Source organism: Chanos chanos, chromosome 4 (assembly GCF_902362185.1).
Source record: "Chanos chanos chromosome 4, fChaCha1.1, whole genome shotgun sequence".
Lineage (NCBI taxonomy): Eukaryota > Metazoa > Chordata > Actinopteri > Gonorynchiformes > Chanidae > Chanos > Chanos chanos.
The window spans coordinates 43,878,536-43,903,140 of record NC_044498.1 but is presented as its reverse complement, the minus strand read 5'-3'; the positions used below and the strand labels follow the sequence as shown (position 1 = coordinate 43,903,140).

The window sequence follows — 24,605 nt, the reverse complement described above, 5'->3', positions numbered from 1 at the left end:
ATGGCGTCCGTGGATTTGAGAGGTAGCGAAGCTGAGCGATGAATCAAATACATTTGAGAAAACTAAATTTTCACGCTTTTCCTCATGATCACTGTGTGCATAATTATATATCACAGTAAACACTAAATTCACGTATCAATTTGTTCTTTCGGGCATGAATTTAGAGTTAGCCCTTCAACTGAAGTTAGCTTAGCTGAGAAAGCTCTTCTTCAAGATCCTCTGAAATATTGCACCACTTAAATCGTTTTTCTGTAGACTCATGCCTTCTGTGTGCTTAACGTGCCTGAAATACATTTTATTAACTGATATGGAAAGTAGTTTGGTTGTTAAATAGTCCATTGATCGGTATCCTACTGTTTCTTATGCTATAAGATTGTTGTTCAGAGTTGTTCATGAAATTGATGTTGAACCAGATGCTGGTTTGCTAACGCAACTGTGCACTAATGTTGTCCTTAGATAATCTGCTCGGTATATCGTGGGTTGACAGCGGTTGGGTACCTATCCTCAATCCAGGTAATGTCTTGGATTACTTTTCGGAACGGAGCAATCCGTTCTACGACCGAACATGCAACAACGAAGTTGTGAAAATGCAACGCCTTACCCTGGAACACCTAAAGTAAGTTTTCCACTGCATCACGTTTTTTTTAATAGTAACTGTTAACTCAGTTAATTGTCAAATTAGGAAAGATGATCTCTTGTCTCTTCAGTCAGATGGTGGGAGTCGAGTATATTCTGCTTCATGCTCAGGAGCCCATTCTATACATCATCCGTAAACAGCAGAGGCAATCCCCTACTCAGGGTAGGTCCCAACAAGCTTCCTATGAAACTAACATAAAACCACTGCTGGAGGAGCAGTTATTTCAGAATGACTTAGTGACTTGACCAAGGCCCCTCAGCAGACATCACATCTCAGACTACCTTTGTGTATTCGTATTTACACTCTGCCTGGTATCATTGACTATTATACTGATAAAATGCTCAAATAACAGGTTTCTATTGGTTGTACTAGTAGAAGGCAGGATAAGGATTAACTCTCTAAACCGTTTCTTATCTCTAAACTGTTCATTATAATACATTTACAGCGTTTGAACTTGGAAATTCTTGAAAAATCATTTACTTTAATTTTGTATTTGACAAATATTTCCCTGTATGAAGATTGCCTGTTTCTTAGAGCATTTTGTATGATTTCTTTATTGTTTATTGCCTGTCTTTGTTCTTATTTTCATGTGTCTTTGTCTCTGCAGTTATCCCACTGTCAGACTACTACATCATAGCAGGGGTGGTGTACCAGGCTCCAGACTTGGGCTCAGTCATAGGCTCCAGAGTGGTTAGTCTCACCAGTGCTTCTCAACGTTTGGCTCTACTGTGGAACTTAATTCTTACACAATACATTCATTCACTTGGGTGAATGCATTTCACATGTGCATTTGTATAAATCTCAGTGAGCATGTGATGTAGATAAAAGTTTGTGATGATATTTGGATATTTCTCTAGGGTATCAGTTTTGAGCATGATTACATCTGGATCTGTCTTGTTGTTATTATTATTACACGGTTATTACCTCTGCATCTGTCTTCCAGCTCTCTGCTGTGCATGGCATCCAGTCTGCGTTTGATGAAGCCATGTCCTATTGTCGCTACCACCCTTCCAAAGGCTACTGGTGGCACTTTAAAGATCAGGAGGAAAGGGGTGAGTGCTGAACAACATCAGCCACATCACAAAGGATACACATCCTGCGTTTGATGCTCTTAGGCCCTGTTTACACCTTGCGTTAAGATCCGATTTTGGTGATCCGATCACAAGTGGACAGCTCTAAGTAAATCCGTTTACACCTGGCTTCAGAATCCGTGTCTTGAGCGACCACTTGAGATCGGATCTCACTTCCCCACTCTATATGCAAACAGGCACGTAAATCATTTCCAACACGTTACCCCTTTCATTGAAATTCAGTTTTGCTTTTTAGTGCATATGACATTTGAGATGCCAGACAAATTTGGTGATCATTGATCGCTGCTGTGGGACATTAAGGCACGTTAAGCTGTTTCCTTATAATGGGCGTCAATGGAGATGAAAACGCTTAACGTGAGATAACAACCATACTCCTAGGATTCTGATTTTGAGAAATTTGGTGATCATTGATCAGAGTTTTGGAACATTAAGCCACGTTAAGCTTTTTCATGTTAAACGTTGTTGTTTTGAATCGGGGGAGGCATCAATGCACTTCCCGTGCCTGGTCTGTCGGAAACTAAAAGGAGAAGAAGAAGAAATTCAAAACAATATCCATTTTGCCTGTTGTTGTTGTTGCTGCCTGTTGTTGTTGTTGCCTGTTGTCGCTATTTACCATGGCGCCGTTGGCGAGCGAATGTGTACATACGCGAATGAGTTTGTACTTCCGCGTAAGCAGAGGACGTCAGTTGAGTAGGCGGTCGTTCAATGTGGTCAAGTTTGCATTTGCGTTTACAGTGCTATAAGAATGTGGTCATAAGCGGTCCAGACCACCTCCAAAGGTGGTCTGAGTGATCGGATCTCGATGTGACCTCAGTGTGCATTGGACCCGTTTACACCTGTACCTTTGAGCTGTCCACTTGGGGGATCACCAAAATTGGATCTTAATGCAAGGTGTAAACAGGGCCTTAGCTGCCCTTAAATGTTGAATTATTAAAGCAGACCCCTTGTGTCACCAAAGCAATCCAGAACTGAAAAAAATATTTTGAACGCTTGACTTTTCCACACTGATGACATATTACATAGGTAAAACTACATAAGATGCATTCTCTCAGAAGAGATCAAAAACATTGCGGGGAGGGGGAGTTTACACAGGGAGATAATTTTAATGCTAATGTTCTGCTGACAAAATCTGTTCTGTCTTTTTCTGACTTGAAGAGAAAGCAAAGCCCAAGTCTAAAAAGAAAGAAGAACCCAGCTCACTGTTCCAGAGGCAGAGAGTGGACACATTGCTCCTGGACCTCAGGAATAAATTCCCTCCCACTTTCTATCAGGTACAGCTCAGCAGCTAATCTGCCCAATCAAATCAGCTAGAGGAAAAGCATTACAGAATCGGCCTCTTAATGCCTGGTCCCATAATTATCTTACTATTATCTGAGCTAATTTAGCTGTTCGCTTTTACTGCCTCTTTTTCACACAGTCTCTCTCTCTCTTATGTGTTTTTCAACTGTAAGTGTACTGGTATGTGAGCTATCTAAGCCAGTTAGTAGCCAGCTTGGTGAATGAGTAAAGTGCTAAGTCTATCACCACTTAAGCAGCATGTACAAATTTGTATCTTGGGAAATGTTTTTTTCTCAAATAGCTACATTCACTATGGTAATGCCTCCTTACGTTTCTTGTAAATCTGATCATATATTTTGGTTAAAGATAAATAAAACATCAACATTTTGTCATAGTTGCTTTTAATTCTCTCTCTTGTTTGTTTATTGTTACATTTTGTATATCTCTTTAATTTCAGCCAAAGCCTGGTGAGAAGCCAATTCCAGGTACGACGTTTAATATTTTTTTTTTTAGTTGTGCAACAAGTAAGCTAATTCATTTAGCGCTTTCGATTTAGCATTAATGGATCGAATTGATTTTAAACAACACGGCAGTTGTTAATGCATTTCTAACTTTCCATGTCTTTTCAGTGGAGGTAAAGAAGGAGCCTGAGCTACCATCAGAGGCTGTGAAACAGGAGGACAGAGAGCCTGCCACCAAAACCCCTGCCCCAACTGCCCCAAGCAAACCCCCACCGGAGAAGAGACCCAGACTACAGTGATGCTGGAGCAGGACTGAATACACCACAAACACTCGCCGGTCGGCCTTACGCTCATTCTGGACAAGACCTCATAGGCCGGTTCTCTCTGCCTGCTCCAACAGCAGAACCTTATAGGACAGCACACAAAAATGGACAGCAGTTACGATCAGCCAATGGAAAGACAGGCTGATGCTCACTGACGTGGATTTTGAGGGACTGAGTGACTGAAAGTTTTTGGGCTGAGGATTTGTTCTTTTTTTTTAAAATAGACCAATCTTAATTTTGTGGCAGTGAAGCAAACCAAGAAAGTCCTGTTTTGTATGTGAACGTATGTGCTATGGCATTCTCTATGCTTGGACTTGTTAAACTCTCATGTTGTCAAGGCGTTTATCTGTCTTTGGTTAATATTAGTACAAAAGGGATAAGAGAAGTTGAGACCTACAAGTCACTAGCCACTCCTACAGACCGTGTTGTAAGCAACTTTAATGAGTCATGAACTTTGAAAAGAAGATGATTGAGTGAAGATGGAGGCTCTTTGAGTAGAATGGCCTCTGGATGTGTGTTGATTCCTCTTCTTGTTTTTTTTTACTGTGTTTAATGACTCAGGGAAGGTACAAATCAGTCAACATTTCAGTACATTCATGAAGCCTAAAACAGAAATAATCGTGCGGATATTTCTTCCTTTCTAAAATGGATAATGGAAATGAAGTAGAATTCACACCAGCTCTGTGACATTCAAATCAAAGTCTAAGTCTTATCAATTCCCCAATCCATGAGTCTTGTAATTGTTCCAGTAGACCCAAGAATTTTTGATACTTTGATATTCCACTGATTTTTTTTAAGAGCTAATGTGAGTTTTTTTCTTTTCTGCAACACTTGAAGAGGATGTGTTTTGACATTTGTTTGGAAGAGGAGAGTGAATATGCTGAGGTCAGTTTGCTCACAGTGTTGTTTAGATCAGCAGAGTGCTTCGCTGAGGTCACGGCTGCAGTCTGAGTCAAACTCCTGCTTTCTCCACTGTGAACTCTGCTCTGTTGTGAATGTGGCCCCCGTGTTTACCAAATGTGTGTTGTCAGACAGTGCTGCCAGCAACTGCCGACGGCCCCATATCTCACTTCAGCTCAAGCAATAACTTCTCTGTATGTGCTGTGAAAGATACCTGGGTCATTCATGTTGTGAAATGGGTTATTTTGTGCTGACTGCTGTTTCTGGGTTTATTTTTCCAAGCTGTGTATTTCTCATGTTTTCTATGAACAACAATAAATTAATGGAATCAAGGCTTCTCAGTGTCTGAGATTAAAACGTACCTTAATAACAATGATGAAATTGTTGAGATAAAGAATGGGTGCCATACAGAAAGTGGAAAAACTTTGGTAACATTTTTTATTCGTTTGAGTTGTATGTAACTTTATACTCAAACTAAGGGCCAGTCCATTAAAGATATTTCATTCCAGATCAAATATCAGAGGCACAGCCCAAAGCATTTTGACATATTTATTTACACTCCGCTATGCTCAATTAGAAAATTAAAGTTCCAGCGGAGCGACATTTCATTTTAAATATGAAGAAGTCGAGAGACAAAATAACACTCCTCATGCCCCACAAAAAAAAAAAAAATCTCAGCGCTCTCATTTTTCCAGATTCTATATTGGTTGCGTTTTTCGTTTACACCAGAGGAGGACGCTACAGAATATGTTAGAAGATCCTTATTTTCAGCGCTCTCTCTCTAATCTGCGTGATTCGTTTGGTTGCAAGGTGGAGAGAACACGCAGGGCGTGGTGGGATGGGAGGCTCTTCAGTTGGAGGACTGAGGGGTAGTATTTGAGCTAGCTAGTTGCCGAGAAGATGGCTGCAGAGAGGATTTTCAGGCCAGGGTCTGAAAACACAGCTCTGTTTGTCATGTTTCGAGACGGCTAGCATCCTTGTCATTCTCTAAGGATTTGAAGAGGGGTTTAACATGGGGTCTCAAACTCTCCAGATACTAAGGCAGGGGGTCTGGGCTTCCATCACAGGCGGATGGTATTACGACCCCCATCAAAATACATTTGTTAATGCCTTACACCTCTACATATGGCTCTTCCTACTGTGTTTCCCCTTCACGCTTTATATGGTAAGTCTGTTTTATATTGACATCTATTTTTTTCTACTTTACATGATCTATAACTGAGAGAACTCAAAAACTGTTTTCTTAAAGCAGCTTCTCTGGGTAACGGCAGCTAGCTCACTGTCTCGCACCGTTAACTTACCGTTGTGCCTTTCACTGTATATAAGCTTTATGTTAGCTTCTCAGGCTAGCTAGCTCGCCAAATCCTTTGTTTGATTTCTCATTATTTCTGTGGCATAAATACTATTCGGATGGGGAAATATGTTTTCATGTGGTTCTCAGAATTAACTTGTGATTCTAAGCGTTGACATTGGTCCACCTTTGTCACTACAGATATTGTCAGGTGTGACTGTTTAGTGTTAACCACTGAAATGTCAGCTGCTCAGGTCAGATAGGATAGGATAACTCACTAGCTGCTTAGCGAGCAAACATAAACGCCAAATGTCGTTAATCTATTTCTATTGATGGTCTCTTCTTGGAAATCCACAATTAAACAGCAAGCGAGGCAGCAGCCTTGCCGTCTGTACATCGAGCATCCAAGTAACTTTGACCACATTGCTTTTCAGTGTGTAAACAGTTATTGCAAGCAAAACTGACTCGATGCTGATGTGTTCAGTATAGGATAGTGAGCCACGAATTAATGGAATATTAAGCTGCTCTTACTATTGTCAGCATCGTTAAATAAAGAAATAAATGTTTTTGTGCAAAGTGCTCTACGCTTCGTAAGAGAACAGGTTTAAATAGTTGGACTAAAAAGTTCGAATAAGAATAACAATATTTATGTAGAGACATAAAAAGGACATTCGTCGCTACGTTTCAAAACAAAGTAACGCGTCGCCGTGTCCCGCTGACTATGAAGCCTTTGACAGATACATTGTATTCTCAAGAAATGTTACATGCCAACGGGGCACTTCTGTCAACTTTCCTGTGCAAGCAAGTTATTAATTTGACAGAAAATTCGTCCCACTTCGGCATTCTCTCCATTAACTGTGGTTGTATCTAATGTTGTTTTCCTCTTCGCCAGAATTCTTATTACGCAACGAATCGCAGTGGCCAAAAGTGCCATTTCCTTGCCCATTTTGATTTTTAGTATGATGCAGAGCAGCCTTAAGACACACAAAGACTTAGTCATGCTGACATAGCCTGTATTTTATCCAGACCAGTGGTAGTGATACAAAGTTCTTCTCTATGTTATCTGTGTAGGCTAGATCTATTTCTGATCATCAGACTGCGCAGAATATCTCAAATTTACTGATATCTAGGTGTCGGGTTGCACTGTATTGGGAGTTGACTCTTCAGCGGAGCTCCGGGCCCTGCTCTATTTTAGGAGCGGAAATATGGTTAGCTTCATGGCCTATTTTGAGCTGCAGGTCTGAATATATATCTAGAATCTCATAACTGTACTGTAAATAAACTATACTCTTGCTATTCGTGTGAACTCTCGGCGAACTGCAAAAACAAGGAATGATTATAAGTTAGTCAGATATTCCAGATTTTAAGACCTCTTGAATAAATAGGTCCTCTCCTTTCGATAGTGTAACAAAAATCAGTGCACTGTATTAAATGTGTGAATCAAAAAATAACTTACTGCTGCTTCTTCTAAAATATTTGTGGAACAGAGGCCTTAATAAGAAGCCCTTTTAGCAGCTGTGAACACACAAGTAAAGGTACTTTAAGCCCTAGGACGGGGAACTATCCGATATTAAATGGGGGTTTATGGATCTTCACGTGTTGTAAGTGATTTCGTTGCTCTGCGCTTAGGCCCTCCCTCCTACAATGGTGATCGTGGGGATCTACTGCGGGGTGATCGCTGGAATGTTCATCCTGCTGAAGGCGGTGAACTACAGGCTCCACCACGCGCTGGATGAGGGTGAGGTCGTGGAGCGGCGGGCCAAGGGAACGGAGGGCAGAGGAGGAGGCACAGAGGGGGCAAACGATGGCAGCGCCACCCGTCAGGAGGACAGCAACGGCCCTGGGTGAGCACACACCCGCCTCGCAAGCTTGTACATCGGCAGTTGTATTTATTCATTTAACAGATGCTTTTATCCAACGCGACTTCCAAGACGGACAGAGAGCAAACTAAGCATAAAGCCATTAAGGAGTTGTCTGTTGCATAAGTGCCAGCACTAAGTTCATTATTAGACCAGATACAATGTAAGACTGTTGCAGGTAAATAAGACAGTGGGCTACAAGTGGGTCCTAAGCCTCCATAATATAATCTATCGAGAGCCTCTGGAAAAAAAATACCACAGTTACAGTGCTAAGTCGTACCAGTAATAGAGGGACTTTTACCTCTGAGTATCACTTTGGGGTTCATTCGCTAATTTTATTGTAGCTACTGTTAGTCTTGTCGTCTGAAACTTCGGAGAGTTACTGTCCCTTCCTGCAAGTCTACCGAAGTCCTAATTCTCGTTGTTCTCTCTGCCTGAACTTTGAAGATGTGGAATCCCGGTCTAAATAGCAGGGTTCAGTGGAAATATAGAGATGATGTAAGGGAAATCCAAACTTCGATGAGCGAGGGTCAGCAGTCAACTATATCATGATTACAGGTGACAGCTGGAAGCTAGAATGACGCAAATTAGTTGTCGCTGCTCTGTGCGTTGTGATGAGAGCAAGAGAGAGAGAGAGAGAGAGAGAGAGAGAGAGAGAAAACAGAAACAGTGAATTGGGGCTTAAGCTTCGGCTGCTGGTTGTGCTCTTTGTCCGGGATGCCTCTGCCTCTTTCCCAATTGCTTGTTGTTGATGTCATGCATATAAATCTCTGCATATAAAGTACCAGGTGTTTCATTTTGTGTAAACAACTCACAGCCATAGGTAGTTTAAAAAAAAGATAAATGTCACTTCTCACCGCCAGATTTTATGGATGGCTTGGAAAGGTTACAGGCAGCGCAATATCCTTCAGGGCTGTTCGTGGAAGCAGAAACATCACGTCACTGTTTTTTTATTGGAAAAAAAAAAAAAAACAGGGGAAAACATTCCTCAGTGCCCTTTAAAAAGGGAATATCATTCATCCCTTGTTAACTGAAATAAAGTAAACTCTCACAGCTATTAAGTGCCTGAGACCTGGAAAATGAGTCATTCACACATTCCTGGGCTTTAGCTGAGAGAGAAACATACGTCTGGCTGTGCCACAGAGGCGGCAGGCACTGGTGCCCGCACATCTGTAGCTGCATTCCCCGTGGTCTGGTCGCGTGTGTAGCGAGACGGCTGTAATATGGAGGGGAAAAGGTTTGTTTTCCACTCTAAATTTTTTAAGTTCCCTCAGTCGTAGATCCCAGTGTATTCATCCTGTGAAGTTTTGAGACGATGTTTTTGGGTTTTGTAGGTTCTTCACCACGGGCTGTTGTTTCTCAGAGAGATGTCATGTTTAAAAGGGGGCACAAAGGGAACTGTGAGGGTTTGATTGTACTGCGTAGTGATCATTTCCTTTAACAGTAATTTTTCGATCCTTTTTTTATTTCATTATGATTTTCAGTTTCCAGTCATTCAAACTGATGTAAATAAACCCTTTTGAGACTTATTTTGAACAAGATTAGCCTTACAGCACCAAGTGTATATGTACCTCTAATATGTCTAGATAATTTTGGCATTTCATCACACATATGACAACATTAGTAATGTATGCTGTGACATGGGAGTGTGGCCCCATAATAAGTATTTTCATAATTTTCATAAAGCATTTGTAATACAACATTCAATATAAATTACTTTAATAAGGAGTTTTATTGGATTAAAGCACTGTATTGTGTTGAGTTGAATGAGATGACAAATCGAGCCATTAGGAGCTCTTCCTGAACCATAGCACTATAGCTACAAACAGAAGGGACCAAGTGTCCACCGAGCCACCATGTTGCTAGGTAACCATATCTAATACCACACATCACGTTGCAGGGATCCTGGAGGGGGCATTGAGATGGCGGACTTTGTCCGAGAGGAGACACCGCCAGTTGATTGCAGCTCCAGGAACTCCTATGCTGGAATGGACTCAAACCACCAGGTGTGTACATGTGTGTGTCTGCATCACTAGGGTGATAAGAGGTGGTCAGTATGCACTATTTTCATGACCAGATCTATCAAAATGAAAAATTCTGTCATTTCATTTTGACTCAGTCATTGTTGACCAGAAACGTTCCACAGCAAACACTTCAACCTGGAGATTTAATTCGATGAAAACTATTTGTGTTGTTCAGGCTGGACACTTGATTGGGCCTCACACCTCTGACCCGTGAACAGCATTACCAAACTAAGCACTATCTCAAGCCCCTAATAGGGTTCCTCTACGTGCTTTACCCCCAGCCCTGGGGGGTTGGAACAACTGTAATTTACCTGTTCACCAAACTTTTTTATCAAGACCGCTCTGCATTACTACCCCTGGGTTTTGCCTTTTATCTGAATGGCTTTTTTATTACAGAAATCTCAAGAGTGCTGTGTTCTAGGTCGTTGTGCTCAAAGTCCCAGAGACTCTGTCTAAAGTGCCTTTGCTGTTTCTCTTCCTCATCCACTCACTTCATGTTCCACCACTCAGAGGTACAGTCAGATTACTGACAAAACCGCTCTAGCTTACTTAGCCAGACCCTTGTGTGGGCAGCTGTCTTCTATTTCTGCTTTTTTTTTTTAAATTATTATTATTGATTTGTAAGACTGATACAGGAAACTGCCAAAATACAGGAAACCCTTAAGTAAATCAGGATTACAGTGTCTGTCGACAACAGCCAATTGCTAAATTAACGTCCTGCCGCGTTACTTCTGGCGGTGTGGCGAGGCCGATTGGTTTTGCCAAGAAGGAGACTTCGGTTGCTGTGAAGAGGAGTGATTTTTTTTTTTTTTGGGGGGGTGGGGGGGGGGGGCGTGTTTGGGAGGAGCTTCAGTACAGAACCTCAGATGGGAGCAGGGTCTGAGGCAGCAGGAGGGAAAACCACTGGGGTCAGCCGTGTTGGGAGTGGATACCCTTCGACTGTGATGTGGGAGATACCAGACAAAATAGACAGGAACCCGTGAATGAGTTGACTGTAAATACATGATAGGCCCAGAGTGTTTGTTTTCCCCACAGCGAATGGTTCTGGTGGTTCTGTTATGGTGTGGGATGCATTTTGCTATTATGTTTCATCTGCACTCAACCCCTCTGGAGGACGAGGCAAGCTTCATCTAATCCAAATAAATAAAAGCCATTCTGAACAATCACCGTCATCCTGCGAGAATGGACTCTTCCAGAATGACAGTGCCCCCCCCCCCCCCCCCCCCCCAACCTCACAATGCGCAACTGCTCACGGAGTGGCTAGATAGCCATGACAATTACGTAAATTACATACCATGACCATTTCAGTTCGCACATCTCAACGTAACTGAATATATATCGGAGAGATTCTGTGGCAGAGACTGAGACAGCACTCTCTACGACTATCGGCAAATCACTGAATGATAGAGTTTCTCATGCCACGTCTTTCCAGTAGACTTGTGGACAATTATAGAATCTGTGCCAAGGCACATTGAACCTTTTCTGGCAGCTTGTGGTGGCTCAGTCAGTGTTCTGTTACAGCGCTTGGTCTTGGTGTTTCCTTTATTTAGGCAGCAACCTGTAGGTCTCTGCACACCAGTCATTCTGTTATATCAACAGCCAAGTTCTGGAAACTGCTTTTATAGGTCTCACTCCACTCCACCCCACCCCCAGCTCTCTTGAAAGCTGTTAAAACATCTTTGCTGTGATTTCTGCTTCTGTTATGATTTTCTCTCCATCAAAACAAGGTACGGTTTCTTTTAAAGGCCCTGGTGCTAGGCAGCGGAAAGGACGAGACATCTACCGTCATTCACTTCAGTCTCCATAACAAAAGGAATAATCAGTGTGGTTATATGAATGAGGTTTATGAATATCTGTGGTATCTACATGGACTAAGTTGTTTCTTTTGCGATTTGTCTTTCCTTGATATAGATTGCATCCACTCATGGGGGAACAGCCACAGCCAAAGGTAAGAGACTGTCTTCAACCACATACTTCTTCTAATGACCTTCTGTGGTGTGAGTATCACGTCATATAACTGGATTATATAATGGTGTTCTTGGCTTGTTGGTGAGATTTGCTTTACGAGTATGTTGTGTGTTTTGTGTCGAGACCTGGCAACACTCCAGTGACTTTCAGCGGCCGTGTTATGTCTGTGTACTTATGTCACTGTGAATGTGGAACCCCCTCTGTCTCCTTATCTCCCCCACCATAACTTCATGGCTATTCTCACACTGTACAGATTTGTGCGTGTTTAGTATCTGTGTTGCCATGATCGAGTGTGGAGCTTATCTTTACCGTTCAGATATGAATATGTGGGCCAGCCTTATGTGAACTTGGCCTCAGGCTGCATTGAAGTTCCTGCTCTAGAAAGCGCTCCTTTTGCTTCATATCCAGCAAAGGTTCAGGACCTCTGGACTTTGGCTGGGGCAAATGGAAAAACCAGCAGGCGCTATCCTTGTAGTTCTGGACTTTGTAGGATTGGTTTTGGTGGTTCGATAAGTTGGTCTTGTGTTTATAGGTCAGGGCTAAAGTTTTATTGGGGATGTTGTACTTCTGTTATCAATGTTGTTATGTAATTTTATTTTTTAAATTTTCAGTGTCAACATGGGTTGTGGCCTTTGCTATTTAGCCTTTAGCTCTCGGTCCTGTTCACTGCAGCATTGCAAAGGGCTGTGTGTGGTATAGCGTTAGTACATTGGAGCACACCATCACCCTACAACTATGAGCGGTGTTCCACCTCATAAAAGTGCGGCCTAATTGCCTTGAGAAAATAGCTCTACTTGTTAATTGGCATCATCAGTTCTTCAGTTGCCAAAAGCCAGTAATTGGTAGCATTAATTAAACAGATAGTTTGGGTTCTCTCTCCTGACTGCAAGTGCCTGTGTATTGTTTTGAGGGAGTGAAGTAGAGTGACAAATTAACTGTCCCTCAGTTGCACGACCAGCCCATTGTTTAGAGTGTGGGAACAAGGACACTGTGTGCAGTGTGTGTGAATTATTCAGAAAGCATCAGTGTAACCAGCTACCCGTCAGCGAGTGCAGGAAGAGCCGGAATGGCGTCCAGGGGGACCATGACAGTGTTTATCCTGTAAATCAGCCCTCCCTGGGCTCTCATAACCCTGCTGATTGTCTGTTACTGTCTGACTGGCGATTGGTAGCGTTGTTATTCTCCTGCTGTATTTTGACGTGACGAATCCCATGGCACTTTTAGATATGATCAATGCTTTTGATATTGGTTCCCTCGTCTAGAGATGTCCTCTCATCTTCAAAGCTGTGCAGCGATGCAGGGGGTAAGGGACATTGTGCGTGTGTTTAACATTGAAAGCTTTGACAGAGTGCACAGGTGGAAGGGTGAGTGACAGCGAGAATGAATAAGTGATGAAATTTGACCTTATCTTTACTTCCTCACCTTCCTTCCATCCGTTTTCTCTGCTATCCTCATTCTTTGCTCTACTTTGATATTACTACTGCTGTCTTCATTCCAATGTCTCTTTTGCTAACTCTTTATTATAATTCTCTCATCCCTTCAACTCCCTCCTCTTTCTGTCACTGGTCTGCAGCAGGAGATGTGGGGAAAACCTCAGATGACATCAGTCTGAGCCTGGCTCAGAGCTGCAGTCAGGACCAAGGTGAGACTCACGTTCCTGAGTCATTCTGGACGTGGAAGACCGTAAATTGGTGACACATTCCTCTCCTTTGCTGAGTCTTTTTACAGCAGGAGAGATTCAGCGGTACTGTATCTCCCCCCTCAGCCTGAGGAACATAGCCATCACTTCAGAGCAGCTTTGCCCTCTTGTTGTCCTTACAAAAATGCATAATTAAAAAAAAACTGAGCCAGCAGGAGAATCATTAATGAAACTGTTGTGTAATGTTACATGACTGCTCGCACGGAAGGGCACAAATTTCACACCGAGACACGCAAACCAGAAAAGAACCAGTACGGCGTACTCACAACTTCCTTCCAGTGAAATTTAGAAGAGAATTCTTTTACAACGCCAAAGAGCAAGACAGTGCGGGACTCGCCACGTTGCAAGTGTAGCTGTGTAGAACGAGGCCGTCACTCATTAAAACGGAAAAGATTTGGTTTAAATGACAGCCGCGGCTTACCTGGTAGTGTAAAATGCGGATAACGGGAAATGCAAATTGGGATTTGCGAAATGCTTTCGGTGAGGTCTTAAATTAAATGTAAATTTTGTTTAGGTGAGTTATGACTCCTTTTTTTTTTGTCTCTTCCCAGATTTGATGTCAGACCCAAAGATGTACTGCCTCGTTTCCAATGACTCCTTCGCTTCCATGCAACCCTCCACCTCTCTGGGCCCTCAGGATCTCTATGGCTCTGCCACCCACCCCTTCAGCCAGTCCCTGTCCTCCTGTGATACAGAGGTCTCTGCCCACCCCCCAGCACATTCCCAGTCTTTCCGGAAGGAGGCACGACCTCGCGGCCTACCACGCACCTCCAGCTCAGCTGGTTCTGCCTTTCCCGACCCCTCCATGCCAGACTTCAATCTGTACGCTGCTCCCCGCAGGGGGGGCCTGGATCCTGTTTGTGAACTGGAGGCATCACGACCCCTTAGGACCCAGGAGCAGGATTCAGCCGTGCCCTCCACCTCGGGAGCTGAATGCTGCCGACATCACCATCATCATCAGCAACAGCAGCAGCAGCAGCAGGACCCGCAGCGTCTTACCCGCTCAGCTTCGCGAGAGGCTGGGGAGGGGAGCTCCGGACTGTACCAAGGTCAACAGGGCAGCGGGGGAGGAGTGCCTTGCGGGGAGAAGGCTCTGGGCGGCAAGAGAAGCGCGGACAGCCTGCGCAGTCTGAGCACACGCAGCAGCGGCTCCACGGAGAGCTACTGCAGCGGCACGGACCGTGACAGCAACAGCACGGTCAGCAGCCTACACAGCGAGCAGACCAGCTCCACGCATGTGGAGAGCCTGCTCTCGCTGTCGGGGGATGAGCGGGGTGGCCGTGAGCAAGGGGATGCTAACGGTAACCCTGCCCTTGCTCCCGTAGATCCCCAGGGCGGCGCCCGTACCCCCAGCAGCCTTGCTTCCGGGGAAGCCAACAAAAATCCCCATGCCAATGAACTCACAACCAAACCACCAGCCGGCACCTTGCCCTTACCTGCGCAGGACAGCACCGAGCCTGGAGGTCTGGTTCAGGATGACTTGGGGTCAAGGACTAGTGCAGACGGCTCTGCCGCGGCTGGATCCTCCACCAGCCACCAGCAGGAGCCGGACAAGGTTGATGCATCTTTGGCCAGACCAACCAATCAGGTGCACCGGACGTCCTCATCTTCTGCCCCTTCTCGCAGCGGGAAACGACGGACAGGCAAGAAGCGGGCGAGTAGCTTCGATGCTAGCCGGCACAGAGACTATATATGCTTGCGAGGCATGGCTAAGCCGCGGAGTGCCGTGTTTGTGGACGGGGGCAGGAGTGGAGGGGGGAGCAAACCGGGGGAGGAGGACTCAAGCGACCAGAGCGAGCTGAGTTGCGCCTCCAGCCTGCACTCCGCCCACCAGCTCAGCACGGACAGCTCCTCCAGCACCACCTCGCACTCCTGCCACTCGCCTGAAAGTCGATACGCAGTGCTGCGTGCCAAGCACAATGCCACTAAAGCTCATCAACATGCCACGGCCGGCGAGAGGGAAAGGGAGAGGGGCAAACGCCGGGCATCCCGCCGCACACCCAGCACAGGCAGTGCCAAGACCCACGCTCGTGTTCTGAGCCTTGACAGTGGCACCGCCGCCTGCCTTAATGACCCTTACCATCTAGGGGCGCCAACCGGGCCCCGGCCTCTCACCACCTCCAAGTCGGACCTGGAGGCCAAAGAGGGGGAGGTTCTAGATGCTGCGTCGCTTCTCGGCCGGGCCTCCCAGCTGGAGTCAGTCACGCGCTCTAGGAACAGCCTACCCTGTCCAGCAGTCTTCACTGAAGGACAGGAGCCTACAGCAACTTCCTCTAGAGGTGAGGATAGATTAATGTCATCCTAAAGCTCAAACAGAGGTCGCTTAGCCTGATTGTAGTTAGATAACAAATCTGGTTTTGTGTATGTGTGTGTGTGTGTGTGTGTGTGTGTGTGTGTGTGTGTGTTTTCAAGGGTTTAGTCTCAGTGATACATTTAGGTTACAGTTCAGTGAGATTTCTGTAATCTGAATGAAAATGAGTACTTAGTGCCCTTATTCTTCTGACGACCGTTTTAATGGGACGTGATGGAGCATTTTGTTTGTGTGCATGTGTTTAATCAGCTTGACTTTTAGTTGAGATCAGTAGCTCTGTGAAAATCTCTTCATAATGGATTGACTCAGATTTCCAGGTTGTAGTCTATGGTTGTGAGTATATTTTTTCTGGCTGTGACCTGAGCATTGTTGTCTGCGCGACTCCAGGTTCCTGGCCCACCCTGTTTTTTTTTTTTTTTTTTTTTTTTAATTTTTTTTTATTTTGCTGCCACAGTCGGAGGTCTCAGAGCAAAGCTCAGACTTCAAAACCAGTAACCACTCTCTGCAGCTTCTTGTTTCTTTTGTTTTCGTTACTCTCGCTCGAATGCATCTGTGGACTCATTGCAGACATTGAGTGTTTATGATCCAGCTGACTTTCTGGCAGCTGAATTCAAACTAATGCAGCCCAATTTATAAATATTCTGCTGTCACATTCTCTGTTTCGCGCTGAGACGTTGACACAGCTGCGCCCTGCTGCTACAGCTGCTGTATAGAGAGTAAACCTCGCTTATCTCTTTCACATACATTCACTTCACACCACACATTCAAGATAGACAGTATAACATCCACGAACGGGAAATGCACGTTGTGCTTTTCAGAGGTGTTCGATGTTCTCAGAACCGTCAGCAAATACGTGGATCTTGGAGAGCCTTTCATGAAGAATTGTGTTGTCTTTTTTTTGTTTTCACCAAGGCAGATATGCTATTTTTAATCATGACATGTTAGGCTAGTGTGGTTTGGAGCAGAATCCATGCTTTGTCTGTGCCTTAATGCCTCTTTCCAGATGACTCCATGAAGATATGAAAATGTGTTCTAAATGTGGAAAAATGAACGGTTTTAAAATTCTAAGTAGTTAATCATTTCCTGAGTATCTCAGTGGCAAGGTCTGACTGAGAGTGTCTTTAGTCTGAATAGAATCAGCCCAAATTAAAATTTCCACAAATTGTAACAAGGAGAATTATGCTTCTGCTCTCTAGTTTGTGATGGATAAAGCAGGTTCTGCATGAAACCCAGTTCAGCTCACAAATGAGCCCTGTAATCCTCCGTGGCCCACTACAGTTCTGCTGTACATCCAGATAAAGTACCAGCTAAATGCTGATCCTCTCGCTCTCTGTGTGCCGGAGCCTCTGCCTCTCTTGGTGTATTGGAGAAGTTCTGTTTCCATGGCAAGTTGCCATGGAGCTCTGCACAGGTCCAGACAGTGTGTTCCCACCGATGTCAGCTCTCATGGAGCAGAGTGTACTCTTCCGTGTATTGAAGAAGACTCCGCTCCTGTTTTTCAGACCCCCCCCCCCCCCCCCAACCAATAATTAAATATTTAAAAAGTAGCTTGGCAGAGTTCTCCATCTCCATTGTGAAAAATTGTGTAGTTGACACATAGGTGTAGGTCTGGGTCGTGCTGGGTCCTCCATTAACACTAAGGATTGGCCGCTGATGGAATTTCTTCTCCTCAGCCCTGAATCACCGTTGAAGGCTCTTTAACAGCTGGGTGTGCCATGGTTCTGCCTGCCAATTTGGCAAGGGATTATTGTTGCTCTTACATACGGACTGGGTTGTTCCTGCAGTGTTTGTCAGACAGAAATAAACCTGTTGCCAAAGAATCCTTCAGTAATAGGTAAACAAAGAAGGAAACCTAATACATGCTATCTGAACTGAATGGATTTTGTTGGTGAAGCAAAACATTAAAGCTGGTGTTGATGTGATCAATCTGAAAGTGTGTAGAGATTTTTGCTCACAAACCTTTGACAAGGGCTGCTCAGTGATGGAGAAATACAGGGTCTCTGTAGAGTTAATATAGAGGACCACAGGGGCCAAGTGACAGAAGCGTTGATGTAGAGGTGCACAGAGTTGTGATTACAGTTGTGGTAACAGATCAGTAACAATATCACGCACAAGAGGACGAGAATGTTTGGACGTTGCTTGCACTACACTGTTCCACGATGCAGATCGCTTATCTAGCCACGTCCATCTTTCTGCGTCCATAGCTCACCCATGAGTTTGCCGATGAGTTGTCACAGGATAACAGCAGCTTATAACCCTATAGCCTCTGACAGGCCAGTAGGTGAAGCCCAGATACTTCATCTGACGGGAGGTTTTGCCGATGACCTCTGCACCCTCCCGATCCTTTTCTCTCTCTCCACACACTAGCCTCTGGGAACGAGGAAACGGTAACGTTTCGACGTGAGCGTAGCACATTCCGCCGCCAGGCAGTACGCCGGCGACACAACGCCGGGAGTAACCCCACGCCCCCCACCTCCCTCATCGGATCCCCTCTCAGGTACGACCCGTCTCAGAGCCACTCCTGAACTGGAAGCATGAATTGGCATGTTGAATGTGTATGCATTACAGGGCTGCAGACTGATGCTTCGTCAGCAATAGCTGCGGTTACTCATCTTCCCATTACTGATTCCAGTGTGAGGTTGATTTTTTTTTTTTTTTTTCTCTCTCTGCTACTTGTGAAGGGCTTTGCATGATTTCCCTTTGTGTCATTATGCCATATTGCACCATTTGAAGGACATAATTAACCTGTGTTTGTGTTTCAATACAAGGAAGGGTCAAGCTTCTTGCATGGGTTTGGATCTGTTTCAATATTCTCAGTCTCTTTGGTCTTGCATGACTAGCTTTTGCATGAGTTTCCTTTGTCGTTCACATATGCTTTTTGGTGTGAGAGTCCAATGGGGTCTTTTTTCTATCAAGTTCGCCTTCCGTCACTTCAAACTATAATTCAGCCACTCAGTTTTCAGTCTCTCTCGGTTTTGTCTGCTTACAGCCAGATTGGCTCATCTTGATCTACCGCGCTCTCCGTCTCACTTCAGCACCCTGCCAAAATATACAAAAGCCCAAAGTGTCCTCCGTCAAGCTACAACGTCCTTCTTAGAATACCCCATGGGGGAACAAATGCACAGTCAGTGTCATTGATCCTCTTTTAAATCCATATTTAAAACTGGCCACTCACCTCAGGATAAAGAGAGAGAAGGTGTTTGTGTCCGTAACTACAGTGAGGGGAGCCGCGGGGCCTCTTAAGCCTTGGATATCTGTCAGTGTTAAGCCCCTTAAGTGTTCAGCGGCATTCTCCTCGGACTATTGATTTTTCCAATAAGCTGTTCCAATACAGAGTACAGGACAGATTTGCTGCTTGTCCCCTTTGTTGATCAGCAAATCCCTTATATAAAAGGAGACCTTACTGCTCTCTGAATCCTTCGAGTCAGCCAGCAGAGCGGATCCTGTCAGCCCTCTTCATATTTTAGCCAGGAAGCAAGATATGGTCTTTGTCCTCAGATGACACATCCACCAAATAATCTTTGTTTCTTTCTAGCGTTTCTTAGTGTTTGTTTTTCTGGGTATTCTTTCAAGCGGCGAATGAAATTAGAGCGTACATGGCGGCAGCCTAAATGAATATCCCTCCCTTTAGGGTTGCTTTGGGCCGCACCACAATGAATTAAAACAGACAGGTGCCATCGCTTCTCCTAATTTCACCGTGGAAACGGTCCAGATAATTGATCTGGTCAATTCGTAATAGCATTTGGTCCATGCTGTGCTAAAAGCATTCAGCTCATGTTTATTGTTTTTGGTGATTTTTTTTTTTTTTTTAAGGAGATGAGGAGGAAAAGTGAAGAAGGCTTAATCTAAATTAAAAGAGAGACCAGGGAGAAAGAAAAACAGGAAATGTTGAGGCAGACAGAACCGGTCACTGTTGTCATCATGCGTTCGCTGACTCACATGACCCAAAACCTTTCTGGTGTTTTTTTTTTTTTTTCATCAGATCTTTTGGCAGAGGCTTTTAGTTTACCAGTTACATTTAGTCCAACTTTTGCCTAAACACGTCCTGTTTCAGCATAAACTGAGAAGAGCTCCGTTGACCAGCTTCATCCCTTTTCTCTCTCACTGTATATTTTCCCCTTGTAAGGCCATGTTTCTAAGCTCGGCGCATGTGGCCAAACCACAGGAATGCTAAGTAAAGGACTTAGGTCTACCATGGGTCAGTACCCCCCTCTCTCTCTTCTCGCCTGGCTCAGTCCCTTGTAACTTGGGGGAAAACACCCTTAGCTTCTGGCAATAGAGCTGTGGTTTCTCTCTGTTCTTAAGCTAGAGCCCCTGAGTAAATGCTGTAACCTCAGAACTATGCTCCAGTGACGCGCACCACTGTCTCTCCCTTTGCAATTTTAAAAAAAAACAACAACAACAACATCGAAAAAAAAAAAAATCACTCTTGGAATTCTTGTTCGTGCTAGTTTTTGCGTGTACGCAATGTTTTGATGATTTGACTGCGTGGCTCTACTCCCTCTCACAAACGACTGTGCTGGTCTTTGTAATGGAGCTGATCTCAAAACAGTATTCCTCATCTCATTTTTACTTTTTAGATAAGTGGGGTTTTTTTTTTTGGTATGTCGCTGATTTGACCTACCTGACGTGCATGCGGTCGCTTCTCGTCCTCTCACTGAAATCGGAGTAAATATCTCCGGCTCTTCCCGTTCGGAGGTTTCTTTACCTTCTCTTTGAAATGATTCACCGTCAGCCTTCTCAGGTTACCAATCCCACATCCCCTCATCTCTCCTCATCACTCTGACCCTCTGCGCTCCCATCTGGCTTGTTCTCTATTTCTGTCTTTCTGCTTCTGTTGCTCGGAGTTTTTCTCTCTGCCACCAACCTTCGCCCCCCCCCCCCCCCCCCCAAAAAAAAATTGTGCCTGTTGTTGTTTCTCTAATCTAACCTGCTCCCACCATCCCCCACCCCCCCTTTTTTTTTTTATTTTCTGCTTCTCACCACTCATCCTTATGACAGTCTTCAGGAGGCCCTTAGCCAGGCTTCCCAGCCATCTACTTCCCAGGTGAAAGGTCAGCCATCCCGAACCCCTTCCCAGGTGACTGTATTAAGTGCGAGTGCCTCCCTGCTGGCCAGGAATGGAAGCGCACCCCTGGAGGGCTCTCAGGACAAAGCCTCCACCGTGGGTACCACCAGCCTACAGGATGACTTCGGTACGGGGAGACGGCCAGAGAAAAGCTTTTCTCTTCTTTTGCATGCCTAACATCTCTCAGATCATTCCCACACTGCAGCAGTCAGTGTTGAAACAAGCAGCCCATCCATTTACTCGGGGCTTGTATGTATGCGTATGTACGTGTGTTTGCGTATGTTGGTGTATTGCATGCAAACAAACAAACAAAAAAATCCTTAAAACAATGGTGAAATTATAATTTTGCAAGATGTCTGGTGATTGCCTCGATCACCTGTTGTTTTTCTCTGACTTGCTGGTGTGGTTAGGATTGGTAGAGAGGAGATCCTTTTCTCTGTCACATTTCTGCGGTCTGTACTTTTCTGTCATTTTACAAAGTGTTATGGGGGTCTAGCTTGCAAGTAGGACCACAAATCCTTATCTTGATAAATCAACACATTTACCATGATATGGGTATATAAAAAGATACATATAGTGATTTCAATGCAAGTGACACATAAAGCCAACACCTCATTTGAGGGAATTCCGGGTATGCAGATGTATTGGCACCCGGCTTTGATACAGTAAGTGCTGTAGATTGGATAAAATATGTACAAAGATATATTTTTATTAGTTAGTCTGTCCAAAGAAAAAAAAAACAGCAACACACTTACTATGTGATTTGTGCTGAGATCAGGGTTTACTTCTGTGAGGGAACATTGTGTCACCTAATTCTTGAAATTATGGTCAGATGGGAATCTGCATCAGTCAGAGGATTATGATGTCAGTTTTGGCAGAATGTCTGTATACCACTCAAGTCTACGTCACTAGATCGTGAGTTCTGGATTAGAAGTAATTAACTAGATTAGCAGCATAATTAAGGTTTGTATAGAAGTTAATTGGATCTTTGTTGTATTGATGTTATTTGAGGGAATTGAATCAGTCTGAAATTTTGTTTTGGAGCCAGGAATCTTTTTTTTGAGTTTGTTGGATTTTGGTGTAGAACTTTACCCTCATAACTCAGTCTCAGACTCTGCCACATTTTTGTCTGTAATTGACTCTACATCTAAAGAGATAATTAAATCTTCGTTGGAATTTACTTTCCCATGCTAATTTAAATCCGGCTCTGAACACAGCTCATGTCACCCGTTAAAATGGGCAGATATTTCTGGCAGGGCTGTTGTGGAGCAGGGTCCTCTTTAAGATTGCAGTTGGAACACGACACTCTAGCCTCTTCTGTGTAGTCCCTCCATGTAAAGCGGTTGCTGTGTCATGCCATTGCATGGTATGTCTCATTACCTTGGTGAAGTAAGGGTGGAGAAGGTGGGGTTACAGTGTGAGTGTCTGTGTGAAGTAAGGATGGAGAAGGTGGGGTTACAGTGTGAGTGTCTGTGTTAAGTAGGGATGGAGAAGGTGGGGTTACAGTGTGAGTGTCTGTGTGAAGTAAGGATGGAGAAGGTGGGGTTACAGTGTGAGTGTCTGTTTGAAGTAAGAATGGAGAAGGTGGGGTTGCAGTGTGAGTTTCTGAGTGAAGTAAGGATGGAGAAGGTGGGGTTGCAGTGTGAGTGTCTGTGTGGAGAAGTAAGAATGGAGAAGGTGGGGTTGCAGTGTGAGTTTCTGAGTGAAGTAAGGATGGAGAAGATGGGGTTGCAGTGTGAGTGTCTGTGTGGAGAAGGTGGGGTTGCAGTGTGAGTGTCTGAGTGAAGTAAGGATGGAGAAGGTGGGGTTACAGTGTGAGTGTCTGTGTGGAGAAGGTGGGGTTGCAGTGTGAGTTTCTGAGTGAAGTAAGGATGGAGAAGGTGGGGTTACAGTGTGAGTGTCTGTGCGGTACATAAAGTTCTTGTCTTAATTGAGCTGAGTCATGTCTTGAGGCCCGTGTGAGGAGAGACATAGTGTTCTTATTGACTGCTCTCACTGGGGTTGATCATTGCAGTGTGAATCTGGTACTGTCTTTTTCAAGTTATAGCACTGACTACTACAGGGTTTGTGAATTTGTAGACGGATTTCTGTCCTCCAGTGTAGGATGAAAAAGGTATGTCTCTTCAGTGCAGGAACCTCTTACTGTTGTTTATGGAATGTCATGTATCCATGTATGCTTTGCATTTAATAATCATACACAAATTATGTCTTTGACCTTCAGTCTGGGTACCTGCCTGTCTGTCAATGCTGTCACATGCTTTAGTTAATCATTATGTCTCACTATTGAATGCTTGTGCAAGCTTTTCCTCTAATAATCCTTTTCTTTTTTTTTCTTTTTTTTTTTTGTCAGTACCCAACTGTTTTCTCTCAGCTTGAGTTATACTACAGTCTCATAACCATGGCGACTCATGTCTCCAGTCTCAGTCTGTGTAATTTAATACAGTTCTCCTGTACCGTTATGATCCTTGCAGGCAAGCTCACACCCCCACTGTATGAAGCAGGAGGATATGAGATGTCCTTGGTCAACTTCGAACCTGCAACCAGAAGGGCCTCCAATAATATATGGTGAGTGATGTCTTGACTGGATCTTCTCACTTTGGAACTGCGTCTTTTCAGCTGCTCGCTGTGACTGGAATGAGGTCACAGGATTCATATGAGAATAGGTTTTCTGCCAGACTGTTAAATAAAGAGAAAACAGCTTTCTGCTCAAATACGGAACATCTGTAGGGTTGCGCGTTTAAAAACTGAGAACAGTTAGCATTGCCCAACCCCAGCAAAAGGTTCTGATTTTCTTCCATTTTGTCTACAATGGTGCAAGAAGACCAAAAAAAAAAACAACAACAACAAAAAAACAAACCATAAAATCCTACTTTGATTCCTGTTGTGCATGGGGGTTTCAGAGCTGGAAAACGCTCCTGCTGACTTGCCTCTTACACTCTCTCTCTCTCTCTCTCTCTCTCTCTCTCTCTCTCTCTCTCTCCCCACAGGGACACAGACTCTCACCTCTCTAGTTCTACCTCAGTTCGTTTCTATCCTCATGACCTGGTGAGTGCTGCTGGTTCTCACATAGACATGAAACACATCACACACAAAGAATTTTAATCAGAGTGTCGCAAAGGACAAAAAGTGATCTCAAAGAACTGTGTTTGTCCCGGGATCTGGAAATTTCTAAACTCAAAGCCAAGTTCTTAAACCCAAGACAGTGCTATTGCCTGGGTTACCTCAAAGGTAGCTTGAATTTAGGAGAGTAGATTCAAACTCACACCTACACCTGTACTAACAATGCTGTGATTTCACAGAACTCTGTTGTTTCTCTTGTTAAAAGGCTAAAAAAAAGCCCTCTGATGGTGCTGATGTTGTCACATGTTTTAAAGACTTGAGTGTGAAGCTGCTTAGTCACAGTTTTAGCTTATTTGCGTTTGTAGTCCGTCCTGCTATCATTTGCATTCAGTTAGCGAGAACTTGGCGTTCACATGTTTGTGTGTGCGTGTGAGTGTGTGCGTGTGAGTGTGTGCGTGTGAGTGTGTGCGTGTGAGTGTGTGTGTGTGTGTGTGTGTGTGTGTGTGTGTGTGTGTGTGCGCGCCTGTTAACAATGTGAGGATGTTCTGTTTGTGACAGTATGAGCTTAGGCAGTGTTCACAGTGCTCTGAGCGTCTGAGACAATGACCTTGTGTGTATTTGGTCACTTGTCTTTC

General features: G+C 44.3%; 2 protein-coding genes across 5 annotated transcripts in view; both read left to right on the top strand.

The window, feature by feature from the left end:
* med6 (mediator complex subunit 6) lies at nucleotides 1–4,981 on the top strand. Of its 2 annotated transcripts, XM_030771809.1 has the most exons (8): nucleotides 1–22; nucleotides 457–616; nucleotides 708–799; nucleotides 1,245–1,327; nucleotides 1,581–1,689; nucleotides 2,884–2,999; nucleotides 3,464–3,491; nucleotides 3,636–4,981. In XM_030771809.1, exons 1-8 carry the CDS (start codon nucleotides 1–3, stop codon nucleotides 3,764–3,766), a joined length of 741 nt encoding a protein of 246 aa, XP_030627669.1. In that variant the 3' UTR covers nucleotides 3,767–4,981. The 2 variants fall into 2 exon arrangements, with proteins under 2 accessions (XP_030627669.1, XP_030627671.1); XM_030771811.1 differs by lacking the exons at nucleotides 2,884–2,999; nucleotides 3,636–4,981 and having other exon boundaries at nucleotides 3,464–3,477.
* Nucleotides 4,982–5,589: 608 nt separating this feature from the next.
* The window catches only part of pcnx1 (pecanex 1), a 33,737-nt gene continuing 14,721 nt past the window's right edge, over nucleotides 5,590–24,605 (top strand). For 2 of the 3 annotated variants that reach the window (XM_030771768.1, XM_030771767.1), the window contains exons 1-10: nucleotides 5,590–5,855; nucleotides 7,611–7,825; nucleotides 9,741–9,846; nucleotides 11,776–11,812; nucleotides 13,406–13,474; nucleotides 14,083–15,810; nucleotides 18,210–18,339; nucleotides 20,844–21,037; nucleotides 23,382–23,475; nucleotides 23,898–23,955. In XM_030771768.1, the coding sequence (XP_030627628.1) occupies nucleotides 5,703–5,855; nucleotides 7,611–7,825; nucleotides 9,741–9,846; nucleotides 11,776–11,812; nucleotides 13,406–13,474; nucleotides 14,083–15,810; nucleotides 18,210–18,339; nucleotides 20,844–21,037; nucleotides 23,382–23,475; nucleotides 23,898–23,955 (2,784 nt within the window). In that variant the 5' untranslated portion in view covers nucleotides 5,590–5,702. The remainder of the gene's footprint in view (nucleotides 5,856–7,610; nucleotides 7,826–9,740; nucleotides 9,847–11,775; nucleotides 11,813–13,405; nucleotides 13,475–14,082; nucleotides 15,811–18,209; nucleotides 18,340–20,843; nucleotides 21,038–23,381; nucleotides 23,476–23,897; nucleotides 23,956–24,605) is intronic. The other variant, XM_030771769.1, reaches the window with a different exon arrangement.